General features: G+C 40.6%; 1 protein-coding gene across 1 annotated transcript in view; it reads left to right on the top strand.

The window, feature by feature from the left end:
- The window catches only part of Ca5b (carbonic anhydrase 5B), a 60525-nt gene that overhangs the window by 10199 nt on the left and 34526 nt on the right, over positions 1-15800 (top strand). Inside the window, exon 2 of the mRNA XM_055615742.1 lies at positions 1277-1466. Coding sequence (XP_055471717.1) covers positions 1325-1466 — 142 coding nt within the window. The 5' untranslated portion in view covers positions 1277-1324. The remainder of the gene's footprint in view (positions 1-1276; positions 1467-15800) is intronic.

Below are 15800 nucleotides of genomic sequence, written 5' to 3'. Positions count from 1 at the left end.
CTTCTCCCACCATGGAGCTTAGATTCTGGGCATAATGGAGTTATAATCTGTATTTCTGATCAGCTGCCTAGTTCAGCTGTGATAAGCACAAGAAGAGGGTGTTAGGCTAACCCAGTGAGCACAGTCAAGGGAACCTTTAAGGAAGTGGCTCTAGGCCTGGAGACATGGCTCAGGGATTAAGAACACTGGCTGCTCTTCCAGAGGTCCTGAGTTCAATTCCCAGGAACCACATGGTGGCTCAAAACCATGCATAATGAGATTGGATGCTGTCTTCTGGTGTGCAGGTGTACATGCAGACAGAACATTGTATACATAATAAATAAATAAATCTTAAAAAAAAAAGGCAGTGGCTCTATAATCGGTCCAGTAAAAGGAGGCAGGGATTAACCAGGCCCAGCTGATGGGAGAGTGGTTTTAGGAAAGAACATAGCTTTTAAACAACGTAGCCTTTTATTTCAGAACTTGTTTGTTCACTTGTCACAGGAGGTTTCAGGAGGCTTTAAATGAAGCAATAGTGGAGCAGGGGTGAGGGACTGCTAGAAGAGAAACATCCTGAGTTGATGTCCCCATAATCTGAGGTCTCTGTGGTGAACACCTTGGAAAACATTGCTTCTGATGCTTTCCCAGTGAATGTGTGAGTGCTAGAGACAAAGTTCAAGACTTAACATTGTGCATTTCTCCTGTGTGCCAGGGCCAGTGTTACACTAAAAAACTGGCAAGAGTCATTACTTGTACTTAAGCTTAGATTTCGAAACCACTCACAGCTATTTTGGCAAGATGTATTTACTGTTTTTTGGTTTTTGGTTTTTGGTTTGTTTGTTTTTGTTTTATTTTTTTAAAGCAAGCCAGAAACAAATGATTTATTTTCTTATTCAGGCTGCCTGAAAGGAACATTAATCATTGAATTCTTCCTACATGTAAATACCATATGGGGTTAACTAATCAGGATTTGAGGGAATAAATTTTCTTTTAATTTTAAGGAACAGTAGGAACCACAAACAGTCTTTATTTGTGTGTCAGAAGAAGAACATTTCCCTCCGGGCCTCAGATGTTTGCCAATGCTGAGGGAATGGTCAAGCTCATGAGTCAGTCCTCTGAACCCTGCATGCCACCAAGGCACTCAGTTTGCAAAACAAGCGTGAATAAACTATTGACTCTCATTTGGCCCTGCCTCCACATCAGGGTGTGAACTGGCCTTCCCAGTGTTCTCCTCCCAAGTTTCCTCAGGCTTTTCACTCCTGTTGGGTATAGCTTTCCTTCCTCTGTCTTCCTCCAGGTTTTTTAGGCTCCCTGGAGGTGTTTTGTCACTGGTGGATATTCCAAGATGACGGTGATGAGTCACCTGAGAGTGATTCTGCAAGCATCTTCATGTACATTGCTATGGAGAAGGTTCCGGGTTCCGAAGTCTATGCCAGTGAGGTCCTGCAGTCTCTATACTTGCACTTACAGAACCAGGAACCGAGCCTGTGAGTACACCCCTCCTTTAAGGCAGTGAAAAAGTTGGCATTAGGCACCTTAAGAACTTTGAACATGATTATAAAGATAGCTAGTGTGGAATGTCTTTTTACACCTGTTTTAGCATGCTAAATGATGTCATGCTGAAAGTGGACAAGGGCTATGAAAACTTTGAAATGTCTTCATGTCTGATATTTTATAATTTCTTTTGACTAAGTTTGACCCGCAGACTACAAACAGTTGCAGTGAATCTTATGTTTATAGGATTTGCATGTTAAGTTTTGCAAGTGGGTCATTGTCTTCATGCTTCAAAATGTTCTTTCTGGAGTTATAAATCAAAGAATGAATTCTATCAGACTGGCTTGCAAGTGTGCAAGTAAACACAGGGGATCAAAGGAGGCAGTAGATGTTCTTCCCTCAATGCCCTGTTACACTCTTGGAGACATGAGTTATTGTCCATGTCATGATGGTGCAGGGATTTTCTACCTTGGCACGGGTGCAGGGCTGTGAGGGAGTGTGTTTACTCCCTTGATCCCAGGCACCATACACCTCTCCAGTTATAAGAACCAAAAGTGTCTATAGACATTTCCCGATGAGTTCTAGGGAACAAAACTGCCCCCTCAACCCCCCAAGACCGGATTAGGACCATTGAGGTGATGAGGAAAAATGGTGTGTACCTTTGTGACACAGTTCATTTGAGTTTATGGGCAGATGGAGTAACTAAGTACAGCACGATAGAGAAATTTTCCACTCTCAGAAACAAAACAAAACAAAAGAAAACAAAGCCCACCATGGACTTTTTGAATGTTGGCCTGCACTGAGACCTAGCTTTCTCCCTGACCCCATATGTATATAATTAAAAGGTGGATAAAAAGAAATGTTTACCAATCTAATCTAATTTAATCTAGCTTAAGCCCAGGATTCTGAAACTGCTCCATAAATCTATGTTAACTGTAAGTTCCCTTACCCGATTTCAGCACTGGGTGTCTATCTTCTTATTAAAACAAACTGGTCTGAGTCATAAGAAATTTTTGGTTGTTGGGTGTGGCTTCCTACAAGCATGCCCACATCCTATCCAGACTGGCTTACTGTGAATTCCGGTACTTTGTGGTCTATGGCCTGAAATGGAAAAAATTAGTCATATTAATCCAGCTACTAAAGTTTTCCTCTTTTATTTTTTAGCAGAAGGTTAAAAGTTAAACATCTAAAATCCTGGCTACTGTGATTTTAGGAGTTTGCAGCAGACAGTAGTGGCAGAGAAGGCCAACTTCCCTTCATTAATCTCCCACATAATAAGATATGTTCTTGTTTATAAGTTGGTGGGAAAAAATGGGCACAGTTTCCCTTTATTTGGCCCTTGGCATGTAACACTGTCCTAGCCTTTTTTCAGGCAGGAGAATATTATTGTCTTTACTGCCCCAATGGGCATATTTCCTCTTCTGCCAACCCAGCCTTGCCCTGCTTAGTTGTAAAGATGATATTCATTGTTTCTGATGGCTCAGTAGCCCAACAGAGAGCTGGCTACTCTGAGACAAGAAGGACTGTCAAAGGTTAGAAATTCAGTTCTGGCAGCTTATTTTAGTATCATAATTCTTATCTTCATCATCCTTGTCATCATCATAGGTTTAATACCTGTGCCAGAGTTCAAATCTGACCATTTTATCTGTTTTTTGTTTTGTTTTGTTTTTTAGTCTTATGTTGCCCAGACTGACTTCCAACTCACTATGCAGCCCAGGATGGCCTTGAAGTTTTGATTTTCTTCTTGCCTTAGTCTCTGAGTGTGCCAATATCACAGCCATGTACCTCTATACCCAGCTTCAAATCTGACCTTTTTAAGGTCATATAAAGCAGAGAGCAAGGAAGTAGGAGATTGTGGCAAATTCAGCATTGTGCTCAAGGCCTTTCACCTTTTTTCTTTTCTTTTTTTTTAAGATTTATTTATTCATTATTTATAATGTAGTCTACCTGCCTATGTGCTAGCAGACCAGAAGAGGGAACCAGATCCGATCATCCATGGTTGTGAGCCACTGTGTGGTTGCTGGGAATTGAACACAGGACCTTTGGAAGAACAGCCAGTGCTCTTAACCTCTGAGCCATCTCTCCAGCCCTCACCTTTTTTTCTTTGTTCAGTAATCATGGGATGTTTATTCAAATGGCTGTTTACTGTTTTCCCAAGACGCAGTCAATAACTCTTGAAGACTTAATAGGCTATTACCCGAGATGAAAATAAAATTAGTTTCACTCAGAGTGCCATTTAGCCTAATTGTTACACCTTGCAAGGCCACAGATAAGGACATTGCAGCCAGTCCTGAAGATACCTGATAGACTAGGATCAGATAGAAGGGGAGAAGGATTTCCCCTATCAGTGGACTCCGAAGGGGGCAAGGAGGAGATGAGGGAGGGTGGGATTGGGAGGGAATGAGGGAGGGGGCTACGGCTGGGATACAAAGTAAATAAACTGTGATTAAAATAAAAAAAGACATGTGCCACCACCAAAAAAATAGACAAAATATCTTAAAACATAGGAAAATGAATATGATGATTTATTAATTTTAATTTATAAATATATAAATATATAAAGAAGACGATGGAGAATAAAAATGGTACAGATTTGTTATTACATTAAGGATGCTTAATGTTCTTGATCCTCTTATATTTATTTATTTATCCATTTGTTTGTTTTTCTGAGACAGGGTTTCATGTAGTCCAGGCTGGCTTCATACTAGTTCTTTAGGGAAGGTTGCCCTTAAATTTCTGATTCTCCTGTCTCCGTTTCCTGAGTATTGGGATTAAAGCTGTGCATCACCACATCTGGCTTCTTTTGACAAGGAAGAGGAACGCTGAAATAATTGGACTGTACTGTATCAAATACAGCCACTAAAATATAACATGAAACTACAAGATAAAAAAAAAAGAAATAAAAGACAAAAAGGAAAAGAAAAAAAAAATGTAGTCACTAGTTTCATGTATCTACACGTAAATTTAAATTCAGTAATACTTTATAGCTGTGTGTGCCTAATATTTAACCATACTGGAAGTTTCCATCCTCAGAAGAAATTCTACTGAATGTTTTTGTATGGAGTTTTTACAACATTGTTTTATTATTTCTATATTTAATTTTGAAGAACACAAGGCCTGGACCATAATTACATTTATGAAGTTTCCTTAGGGGTTGGAGAGATTGCTCAGCAGTTAAGAGCTCTTGCTGCCCTTGCAGAGGACCAGTATCCATGCTGGGCAGCTCACATCTACGTATAACTCCAGCTCCACCCTCTTCTAAATCAATCACTCAATCAACCAACCAACCAACCAATCAATCAATCAATCTGAGGGAGAGAAAAACTTATTTAGGTGAGTCTCCTTTAAGAAGCTCATACATACACTTGGGTATATCTCGGCCTTTTTTTCTTTCTTTTTTTTTTTTAACTCCTATACTTAGAAATCTATATTATACCAGGAGTTGTGGCACACACCTTTAATCCAGCACTTGGGAGACAGAGGCAGCAAATGTTTATGAATTCGAGGCCAGCCTGGTTTTCAGGACAGACAGGACTAAATAGTGACACTCTATCTCAAAAGACCATATTAAAAATGTCTTTTAACGAAGTCCATTTCTGATAACATTTTTTTTTTTTTTTTGTTTAGCTGGGCATGGTGGATGGTGGCTAAAGCTGTGTGTGGTAATCCCATCGTCAACAAACAAACTTGGTTAAACAAACAAAAATAAATCAATAAGCACATTTAAGATTTTTTCTTTTTTTACATTTTTTTAATTATTTTTATTTATCTGTAGATGGGTTTGCGTGCCACATGTGTGTGGGTGCCCTCTGATACCCAAAGAGAGAATCAGACTTGATGGGGCTGGAGTTACATACAGGTAGTTGTGAGTCACCCCATGTTCATGCTAGAAACCATACTTGAGTCCTCTGCAAGAAGGGCAGGTGCTTTTTCCGTTTGTTTGTTTGTTTGTTTGTTTTGTTTTTTTCGAGACAGGGTTTCTTTGTGTAGCCTTGGCTGTCCTGGACTCAATTTGCAGATCAGGCTGACCTTGAACTCACAGATATCCATTTGCCTCTGCCTCCCAGAATGCTGGGATTACAGGTGTGGGCCACCATGCCTGGAGAGCAGGTGCTTTTAACTGGAGAGCAATCTCTCCAGCTCATTTAAATCTAAAGTTTACCATAAAGACTCACTCTTATTATTCTAGCACAAGTACTCAGATATCTAAAGAAGGAGGATCCTGAGTTACATAGTGAGAACCTGACTCAAAACAAAACAAAACAAAACAAAACAAAACAAAACAAAACCTCATTGCTAACTCCTTCGTGATATAGGCCGCAGATGTTTCAAATTACATTTGCAATTAAGAACCCCTTAAAATTCCTTGAGTTTAATGCTATCTCCAGCTCCCTGGGACTAACAGGAAGCCCTGGAGCTAAGCCTAGGAAATACAAGCTTTGTTGCCTATGCTGGTAATGGCATGTGATTCCTCTGGGTCCTCAATTCAGAATTAGAATTTTCCCCACAACCCTGATAGTCCAGCAAAGCAATTTGTGCTTCTGTGATTGTCAGTAAAGCCTTATGTCAGTAATGCCTTAAGAAGAATCTGTGTACCCTGTCTTAAGGCCAAAGCCTACAAAGATAGTCTTTGGTTCCATGGGGAAAGCACAGCCTAATGAAAAAGACAGGATTAGAAAGCCAGTGAGGGTGGAGAACAGTGTTGTACATGGGTAGTGATGGGGAATAAGCCACAAAAGTCATTCTTGTTTTACTAATGGGTTAGAAAACAGAAAAGAAACCAATTAATTTGGTGACATATTTTATTTAACCCAGTATATTCTAGATGTTGATCTTTTTAAACACATAATTAGTGTAAGAATTATTCACAAATGGTGCCATCCAACAGATGTTCAACATAAGCCACATATATGAGCCATACTGGTAAGTCTATGTTTTCTAATGACTTCATTTTTAAGTACAAATAAAGGCTAGAGAGATGGTTCAGTGGTTAAGAGCACTGGCTGCTCTTAAAGAGGACCCAAGTTCAATTCCCAACACCAGCATGATGGCACACACTATAACTCTAGTCCCAGGGTCCCTGACATCTGATCTCTGCAGACTCCATGCACACAGGTGGTAAATGTAGACAAAACTGCATATATGTAGGCAAAGCACCCATATACATTTAATGACTAAACAACAATAATTTAAGAAGTACAAATTAGATATATTCTTCTAATACATTTTAGTTACCCTAATATATCAAAGATATTTCTAACTTGAAATCAGTATAAGAAGTATAAGTGAAATTTTTGCATGATTTTGTGCTAAGCCTTCAAAGACCTTAGTGTCATTCATTTATAGTGCATCTCAATTTACACTAGCTGCATGAGCTAAGTGAGTATCATACTGAAAAGCTCAGGTGCAGAGAGGAGCCAGAGCAGTAATTTGAGCTGTTTTAAATTTAATTACCAAGAGCCTAAGGATGAGAGATAAGAGAATTGAGAGAAGGGATGAGAACGGCATCTCTTTACAGGCTCTCTTTTCTGTCCCAAAGCTTTCTGTGTTTCAGGTAACCATGTTCCTTTAATCCATATCCCGTGTAGGTTCAATAGGAATAATTTATAACTTCTTTCCTCATGGTTTCATTTTTTAAATACTCTGGGTTTCTTGATCTTTCATTTTTCTAACTGCTATCAAAACTTGCTTCAGAGAGCTGAAGCCAACAATTGAGCCAACAATTGTAATATTTAAATATTTAAATATTTTTTTAATATTTGAGATTATAATAGCTACATTATTTTACCCTTGTCTTCCTTTTTTCCAAACCTCCCCATGTATTCCTCCTTGCTATTTTTCAAATTCATGGATATATATATATTCCTACTATTCATTTAGGACTTTCACTGTTTCTGGTATCAAGTGTAGCCCAAGAGACTATAGAGAAAGTACAGGACATAGCCCCTGTGGGCCTGGACATAGGCCCTTTGAGGAGATGAAGAAAACGTATATTCCATGAGGAATGTTTGGGTGCTAAGTGGTGTGAAAGTGAATACAGTGAGTTTCACAAAAGGAAGATCTGAATGTAAGGAGAAAATGGCTTAGAGACATGAAGTGGAATTATTTCCCCAAATGGAAGGGAAAATGAATGGCAGTCAAGCATGAGCAAAGAGAGAGCGAAGTCTGTGTAGGCAGGCATTTGGAGGAAGAGTAATAAGAAAAGCAGCAGCGGAAGAGCCTTGAAGGAAGGGGAGAGGTGAGATGGCATTGCTTAAGTAGGATCAGCTTGGCCCCAGGCCCCAGAAACCACATGCCTGTCATGAAACTGATCATTTTTTGAAACTATCAAAAATGGCAGGACACAGCCAGGCATAGGTAGCACACACCTTTAATCCCAGCACTCTAGAGGCAGAGGCAGGTGTATCTTTGTGAGTTCAAGGCCAGCCTGGTCCACAGAGTGAGTTCTAGGACACCCAGTGCTACACAGAGAAACCCTGTCTCCAAAAACCAAAACATAACAAACAAACACAAAACAAAAAGGAAGGAAGGAAGGAAGGAAAGAAAGAAAGAAAGAAAGAAAGAAAGAAAGAAAGAAAGAAAGAAAGAAAGAAAGAAAGAAAGAAAAAGAGAATGAGAAAGAAAGAAAAGGCAAGACACACATATAGAAGGGAACACCACCAGAAGACTTCATGGGAAAGTCTAGGTTGTAGAGGCTTGAACTAGACTGGTAGTCATGGGCAAGGCAAGGAAGAATGACTCTCTGAAAGATCCTACAGAAGGAATATGGCAGTCTAATGGGACAAGGAGACATAAAGCAAAAAGTAGAATCAGACTGCCTCATCCTGTTATAGCAGGTTCATGGCCACAGTTCTAGCAGTGGTGCCACATCTATGCTGCTATAACAAAATTCCTTGAACTGAGTAATTTATCAACAACAAACCATGATTTCTCACTTCTGGAGGCTAGGAAGTCCAAAAATAAGGTGCTAGAAGGTAAAGTGTCCAGGAGACGTTTGGTCTTTATTTTAAAGATGCCAACTGATGAGACCTGATAGGCTAGAGTCGGATAGAAGGGGAGGAGGGCCTCCCCATCAGTGGACTTGGAGGGGGGCATGGGAGGAGATGAGGGGGGGCGGGACTGGGAGGGGACAAGGGAGGGCGCTATAGCTGGGATACAAAGTGAATAAATTGTAATAATAAATAATTTTTAAAAATATTTTTAAAAAGGTGGGAAAGACCCCAAGACTGCTTAGGTCTATTTTAAAGAGTATTGATTCCATGCATGAGAGTGCCATGCAACTTTTTTTTTTTTGCCTTTTAAAATTTTTTATTAATTACAGTTTATTCACTTTGTATCCCCCCTCCTCCCCTCCCAACCCCACCCTCTCTCCCTCTTCTCTACCCATGCCCCTCCCCAAGTCCACTGATAAGGGAGGTCCTCCTCTCCTTCCTTCTGATCCTAGTCTATTGGGTCTCATCAGGACTGGCTGCAGTGTCTTCTTCTGTGGCCTGGTAAGGCTGCTCCCCCCCCAGGGGGAGGTGATCAGAGAGCAGGCCTATCAGTTCATGTCAGAGACAGTCTCTTTTCCCATTACTATGGAACCCAATTGGACTCTGAATAGCCATAGGCTACATCTGTGCAGGGGTTACAAGGAATCAATGAAACCAAGAGCTAGTTCTTTGAGAAAACCAACAAGATAGACAAACCCGTAGGCAAACTAACTAAAAGGCAGAGAAACATTATCCAAATCAACAAAATCAGAAATGAAAAGGGGGACATAACAACAGACACTGAGGAAATCCATATAAACATTAGGTCTTCAACATAAAACGAGACACTCTAAATCGGTTAGAAGAAAAAGTGGGGAACAGCCTAGAACTCATTGGCACAGGAGACAACTTCCTGAACAGAACACCAACAGCACAGGCTCTAAGAACAACAATCAATAAATGGGACCTCATGAAACTGAAAAGCTTCTGTAAAGCAAAAGACACTGTCGTCAGAACAAAACAGCCTACAGACTGGGAAAGGGTCTTCACCAACCCTATATCTGACAAAGGGCTGATATTCAGCATATATAAAGAGCTAAAGAAGTTAAAAAGCAATAAATCAAGTAATCCAATTAAAAAATGGGGTACAAAAAAGGGGTTACGGAGCTAAACAGAATTCTCTATAGAGGAATATGGAATGGCAGAGAAACACTTAAATGCTCAACATCCTTAGCATCAGGGAGATGCAAATCAAAACGACCCTGAGATTTCACCTTACACCCATCAGAATGGCTAAGATGAATAACTCAAATGACAACACATGCTGGAGAGGTTGTGGAGAAAGGGGAACCCTCCTCCACTGCTGGTGGGAATGTAAACTGGTACAACCACTTTGGAAGTCAATCTGGTGCTTTCTCAGACAATTAGGAATAGTGCTTCCTCAAGATCCAGCTATACCACTCCTAGGCATATACCCAAAATTTGCTTCAGTACACAACAAGGACATTTGCTCAACCATGTTTGTAGCAGCTTTTTTTTTGTAATAGCCAGAACCTGGAAACAACCCAGATGTCCCTCAACGGAGGAATGGATACAGAAATTGTGGTATTTTTACACAATGGAATACTACTCAGCAATAAAAAAAAACGAGGAAATCATGAAATTTGCAGGCAAATGGTGGGATCTAGAAAAGATCATTCTCAGTGAGGTATCCCAGAAGGAGAAAGACAAACACGGTATATACTCACTCATATAGTGCTATCCGATATGATAAACATAATGAAATCTATACACCTAAAGAGGATAAACAAGAAAGAGGACCCGGGGTAAGATGATCAATCCTCACTTAGAAAGACAAATGGAAGGTGCATTGGAAATAGGAGAAAACAAATAACAGAACAGGAGCCTACTGCAGAGGGCCCTTGAAAGACTCTACCTAGCAGTGTATCAGAACAGATACTAAGACTCATAACCAAACCTTGGGCAGAGTGCAGGGAATCATATGAAAGAAGGGGGAGTTTATATGATGTGGAAAGGATAGGAGCTCCACAAGGACCAAATATATCTGGGCACAGGGGTCTTTTCTGAGACTTTATCTCCAACCAAAGACCATGTATGGATATAACCTAGAACCTCTGCTCGGATGAAGCCCGTAGTAGCTCAGTAATCAATTGGTTTCCCATAGTACAGGGAACAGGGACTATTTCTGACAGGAAGTCAATGGCAGGCTCTTTGACCTCCCCACCCCCCAAGGGAAGAGCAGCCCTGCTAGGCTACAGAGGAGGACTTTGCAGCCAGTCCTGAAGATACCTGATAAAACAGGGTCAGACAAAAGGGGAGGAGTTCCTTCCTAATCAGTGGACTTGGAAAGGGGCAGGGAGGAGATGAGGGAGGGAGGGAAGGTTTGGGAAGGAATGAGGGAGCGGGATACATCTAGGATAGAGTTAATAAAATGTAACCAATAATAATAATAAAAAAACATTAGGTCTTATTTCAAAAGCGTATATGCCACAAAATTTGAAAATCTAAAGGAAATGGATGATTTTCTTGATCGATTCCACTTGCCAAAGTTGAATCAAGATCAGGTAAATAAATTAAACAGTCCTATATTCCCTAAGGAAATAGAAGCTGTCATCAAAAGTCTTCCATCCAAAAAAAAAGCCCAGGGCCAGATATTTTCAGTGCAGAATTCTACCAGACCTTCAAAGAAGAGTGAACACTAATACTCTTCAAACTATTCCACAAAACTAGGCCATGCATCTTTATGACCTTCAAAAGATGTTCTTTCTCTTATTCATTTGAGCTGCAAATACTGATTGAAAACCAGGTTGGCTTGCAGAATAGTGGAAGAGGAATATATTTAAGCATACATTTGTAATTATAACTGTGAATAAAGATTAGGATGGAAAATCAATGCTTTGATTTTAAAATGGCTGGATATTGTGGCACACACCTTTAATCTCAGTGCTGGAGATACAGAGGCAGGTAGATTGCTGTAAGTTTGATACCATCCTGGTCTATGTTACATAGTGAGTTCCAAGGACAGCCAAGGCTACATAGTGAGACCGTGTTTTTTGTTTTTATTTAGTTTTTTTTTTTAAAAAAAAAGATAGAGGGAGAATCGTCTTATAAGAGAATCAAAGGCAACTTTGCTATGGAGGGAACAATTAAGCCCGAGACCTAATGAGAGTCATTCCTTGAGCTGAATGAGAGGAAATTAGCTTCTGTGAAAGGAACAAAGGTGCTAGGCAGGAGTGTGCTCTTCATGTTTCAAAGACCAAAAGAGGGGTACTCTTAAGGCTGGAGAAATAACTCATTACAGTGAATTGAATGTGCGTCTCCCTAAAATCTGTATGTTGAATTTCTGACCTCCCAGTGATTATGTTAAGAGATGGGGCCTTGGGAGGCAATGAGATGATGAGGTCTCTGCCCTTAAGAAATGGATAAGCACCCTTTTATAAGACTGGAGTAAGAAGATACCAAGAGGACAGCTGTCTATGAAGCAGAAAGTAGCCTTCAGCCAACACCAAATCTGCTGGTACCTTCTGTCGGTCTTTCCACACTCTAGAGCTCTGAGAAAAATTGTATTTCTTTTGTATATAAGCCACCCGTTCCATGATAATTTGTTAAAGAAGTCCGAAGAGACCAAGCCAGTGCCAAAGCATGCATTACATCAAAGCTACATGATAAAGAGTTGAGACCAAATGTATGGTCAACATGGAATCTAAAGTTTTGATATTCATAAAGATAAAAATAAATGTTAAAAAAAATAAGTGTTGATGTCTATCAGCTGCAGAGCTTTTTATTATTATAATAACTATTATTTGTAGTCCTTGGGTTTGAACCTAGGATATCATGCCTACGAGATGAAAACTATACCACTGAACCAACACTGTAGTAATCATAGTAATTACAGATTTTATGGATAATCTGATTCTACTAAGTTAAGCTGTGATTGACACAATCACTGCTGTTTTATTTTCTATAAGAAATGTGTGAAAATAAAACCTATTGGAACACAATATAATCTTATTTCAAAGGAAAAAAATCATCAAGTTCCATTTTATTTTTGTTTAGAAGGAGAAAGAAAGGGAGAGGGGAAAATTAAAAAATAAGTGTGCTGGGTGTGGTAGTGCATGCCTTGAATCCCAGCATGTGGGAGGCAGTCAGGTGGATCTCTGTGAGTTTGAGGCCAGCCTGGGTTATAGAACAAGTTCCAGGACAGCCAAAGCTACACAGAGAAAAAATCCTGTCTCAAAAACAAGACAAGAGACTGGAGAGATGGCTCAGAGGTTAAGAGCACTGCCTGCTCTTCCAGAGGTCCTAAGCTCAATTCCCAGCAACCACATGGTGGCTCACAACCATCTGTAATAAGATCTGGGGCCCTCTTCTGGTCTGCAGGTGTACATACAGATAGAACATTGTATACATATAAATAAACATATTTTTAAGATACAAAAGTTTATATTTTGACAAAGAAGCCCTTGGCAAAAGCTGTCTTAAAAGGACAATGACAATGACCAATAAATAAGTTCCCACTCTCATTGGTCTCAATTAGTAAAAGGGGAGGTGAATAGGAGGAAATAAAGTGTGATGGAAGCTGAACTTATAAAACCAAAGTTATAGGTTGAGTCCAGCATTAGAATCCTAAGACGGCAGTTGAAGGAATAGGCCCAGCCCAGTTTGCTTGGGCTGGTTGGTGTTTGCTCACATGGATGTGAGAATTTTTAGTTCCCATTTTCTGAATGAAGTGTGAAACAATTAAGGGTAACTGGGGGTTCTTGTTTTAGGGACATGATAACCAGAATTCCAGTTCTTCTGTAATCTGCACAGGAGACTCACTTGTTTTTTTTTTTTTTTTTTTTTTTTTTTTTTTTTTTTTTTTTTTTGACGGTATGACTTCTCAGGTTATTAACCATAGTCTGAGGATGTCAGAGGTATAATATAGGTTTCCTTGGAGTAGGAATCTTTGAAACTGAGTGGACTGTGAACCAAACTTAGAGTTCATGTATTGTTTTTGGCTCTAGATGAAGGTTTCTCTATTCTGGCTCTAGGGACATTTTTCACATCTAGGATAATTCTTGCCTCTGTCCATTCTGTACAGAGATATTTATCAGCATCTTCAGCTTTTGTCCAGCAGAGGTCAGTAGAACCCTATCCCAGTTTTGTCCTGACGCATAGGGGAAACTTAGATTTCTCTAGGAGGGTTTAATCTATCCTGACACCCTCAGGAGGACTCAATATCCATACCAATGGGACACTTTTGAAAATAAATCAAGCAAACAAACAAAAATAAACAAATAAAGCTAAGACTTGGAGAATTTAGCTCTGGGCAGGTACCAAGAGGAAGTGAAATATCTTCTCCATTATATTGAACCAGAGATAAGATTCTGTTTTTGTGTTAATAGGAGGATGAGAATGTCACTGGCATATATGAGAGATTTTACTGTCTAACAACACAGTTACCTGTTTTGCATTAATTAATTTATGTATTTACTGTACACCCAGTAGGAAGTTCCCCTCCTTCCTCTCTTCCCGGACCCTCCTTCTCCCTTCCCCTCCTCTCCTGCTCTGACCCCTCCCTTTCTTCTCAGAGATGGAGACATGTCCCATGGGTATCAACCTACCTTGACATATCAAGTAGGACTGAACCCATCTTCTCCTATTGAGGCCAGACAACACAGACCAGTTAGGGGAAAGGGATCCAAAGGCAGGCAACAAAGTCAGAGACAGGCCCTGCTCCTGTTGTTAGAGGTCCCACATGAGGACCAAGCTGTACATCTGTTACATAGTGGGGGTGGGGAGGAGCTAGGTCCATCCCTATAGATACTCTCTGGTTGGTGATTCAGTCTCTGTGAGTCCCTGTGGGCCCAGGTTAGTTGATTTTGTAGGTTTTCTCATGGTGTCCTTGACCTCTTTGGCTCTTTCAATCCTTCCTTCCCCTCTCCCAGAAGATTCCCCGAGCTCCCCCTAATGTTTGGCTGTGGCTCTCTGCATCTGTTTTCAACAGCTGCTGGGTAAAGCCACTCAGGTCTGCAAGAATCGCAGAATATTATTAATAGTGTCAGGTGTGGGCTCTCTCTCATGGCATTCGATTCAAGTTGGACCAGTCACTCATTGATTGGTTGGGTTAAAGGTTGTGTGCGTGGGTTGGTGTCTCTCTCCCTCCACTGGAAGTCCTGCCTGGTGGCGACTTCAGGCTCCCTTTCCTTCCCTGCTGCTAAGAATCTCAGCTAGAGTCACCACCATAGACTCCCAGGAGTCTCACCTGACCCAGACATGCCCCCCTCCACCCATCCCCATTCTCTCTCCCAGTCCTCCCCTTTCCCCCCATCCAGCTCTCTCCACAACTGATCCTCAACCTGGTACCATCCCCACCCCCTCTCCCACCCAGTTCCCTCCCTCCATCTATTTCAGATATATATTTTATTCCCCCTTCTGAGTGAGATTCAAGCATCCTCCCTTGGCCCCTCCTTATTACTTAGCTTCTTTGGGTCTGTGGATTGTAGGATGGCTATCCTGTATGACTCATATCCACTTAAAAGTGAGTACATACCATAGGTGTCTTTCTCAGTCTGGGTTACCTCATTCAGGATGGTATCTTAATCAACCCCTTAGACTCAGTGGTGGAGTGAGATGTGGCATTGCTACTAACTTCTGTCCATTTATGTTGCTCCTGATTTTTTAAGGTTTTATTTAATTTTTATTTATGTGTTATGTGTATATAACTGTGCAGGTACCTGAAGAGGTCAGAAGAGCTACATGTGGTTGTAGGGCCCCTGATACTGGTTCTGGGAACCAAATTTACAGAGTAACAGGCACTCTTAACCAGTGAGCCATCTCCGAAACCCCATGTTTCTTCTCCTTTTCTTATTGGCCTTGATTCTGTGTCCAATTCTGGTGCTTCTATTTTTTCCCTTTTATTAAAAATAGATTTTTTTTGTTGGTTGGTGGTGGTGCATGCCTTTAATCCCAGTGCTTGGGAAGCAGAGGCAGGCAGAGGCAGGCAGATACAGGCAGATCTCTGTGAGTTTGAGGCTAGCCTGGTGTACAGAGCTATTTCTAGGACAGCTAGGGCTGCGCAGAGAAACCCTGTCTTGAAAAGCCAAGAGAGACAGAAAATAGATATTTTTTCTCATACAATTTATCCAGATTACTGTTTCCCCTCCCTCTACTTCTCCCAGTTCTTCTCTACTTCCCTTTGATCCAGAGCCACCTCATTTCTCTCATTAGAAAATAAATAGGCTTCTATTCTTCTTCTTATTATTATTGTCATCATCATTTGTTTCTGTTGTTTGTTTGAGACTATTGTGTGTGTGTGTGTGTGTGTGTGTGTGTGTGTGTGTGTGTGTGTGT

This window comes from Psammomys obesus, unplaced genomic scaffold, assembly GCF_907164565.1.
Source record: "Psammomys obesus unplaced genomic scaffold, mPsaObe1.curated_primary_1811, whole genome shotgun sequence".
In the NCBI taxonomy this organism is placed as follows: Eukaryota; Metazoa; Chordata; class Mammalia; order Rodentia; family Muridae; genus Psammomys; species Psammomys obesus.
The sequence above is the reverse complement of the archived record's forward strand: the minus strand, read 5'-3'. Positions and strand labels throughout refer to the sequence as shown.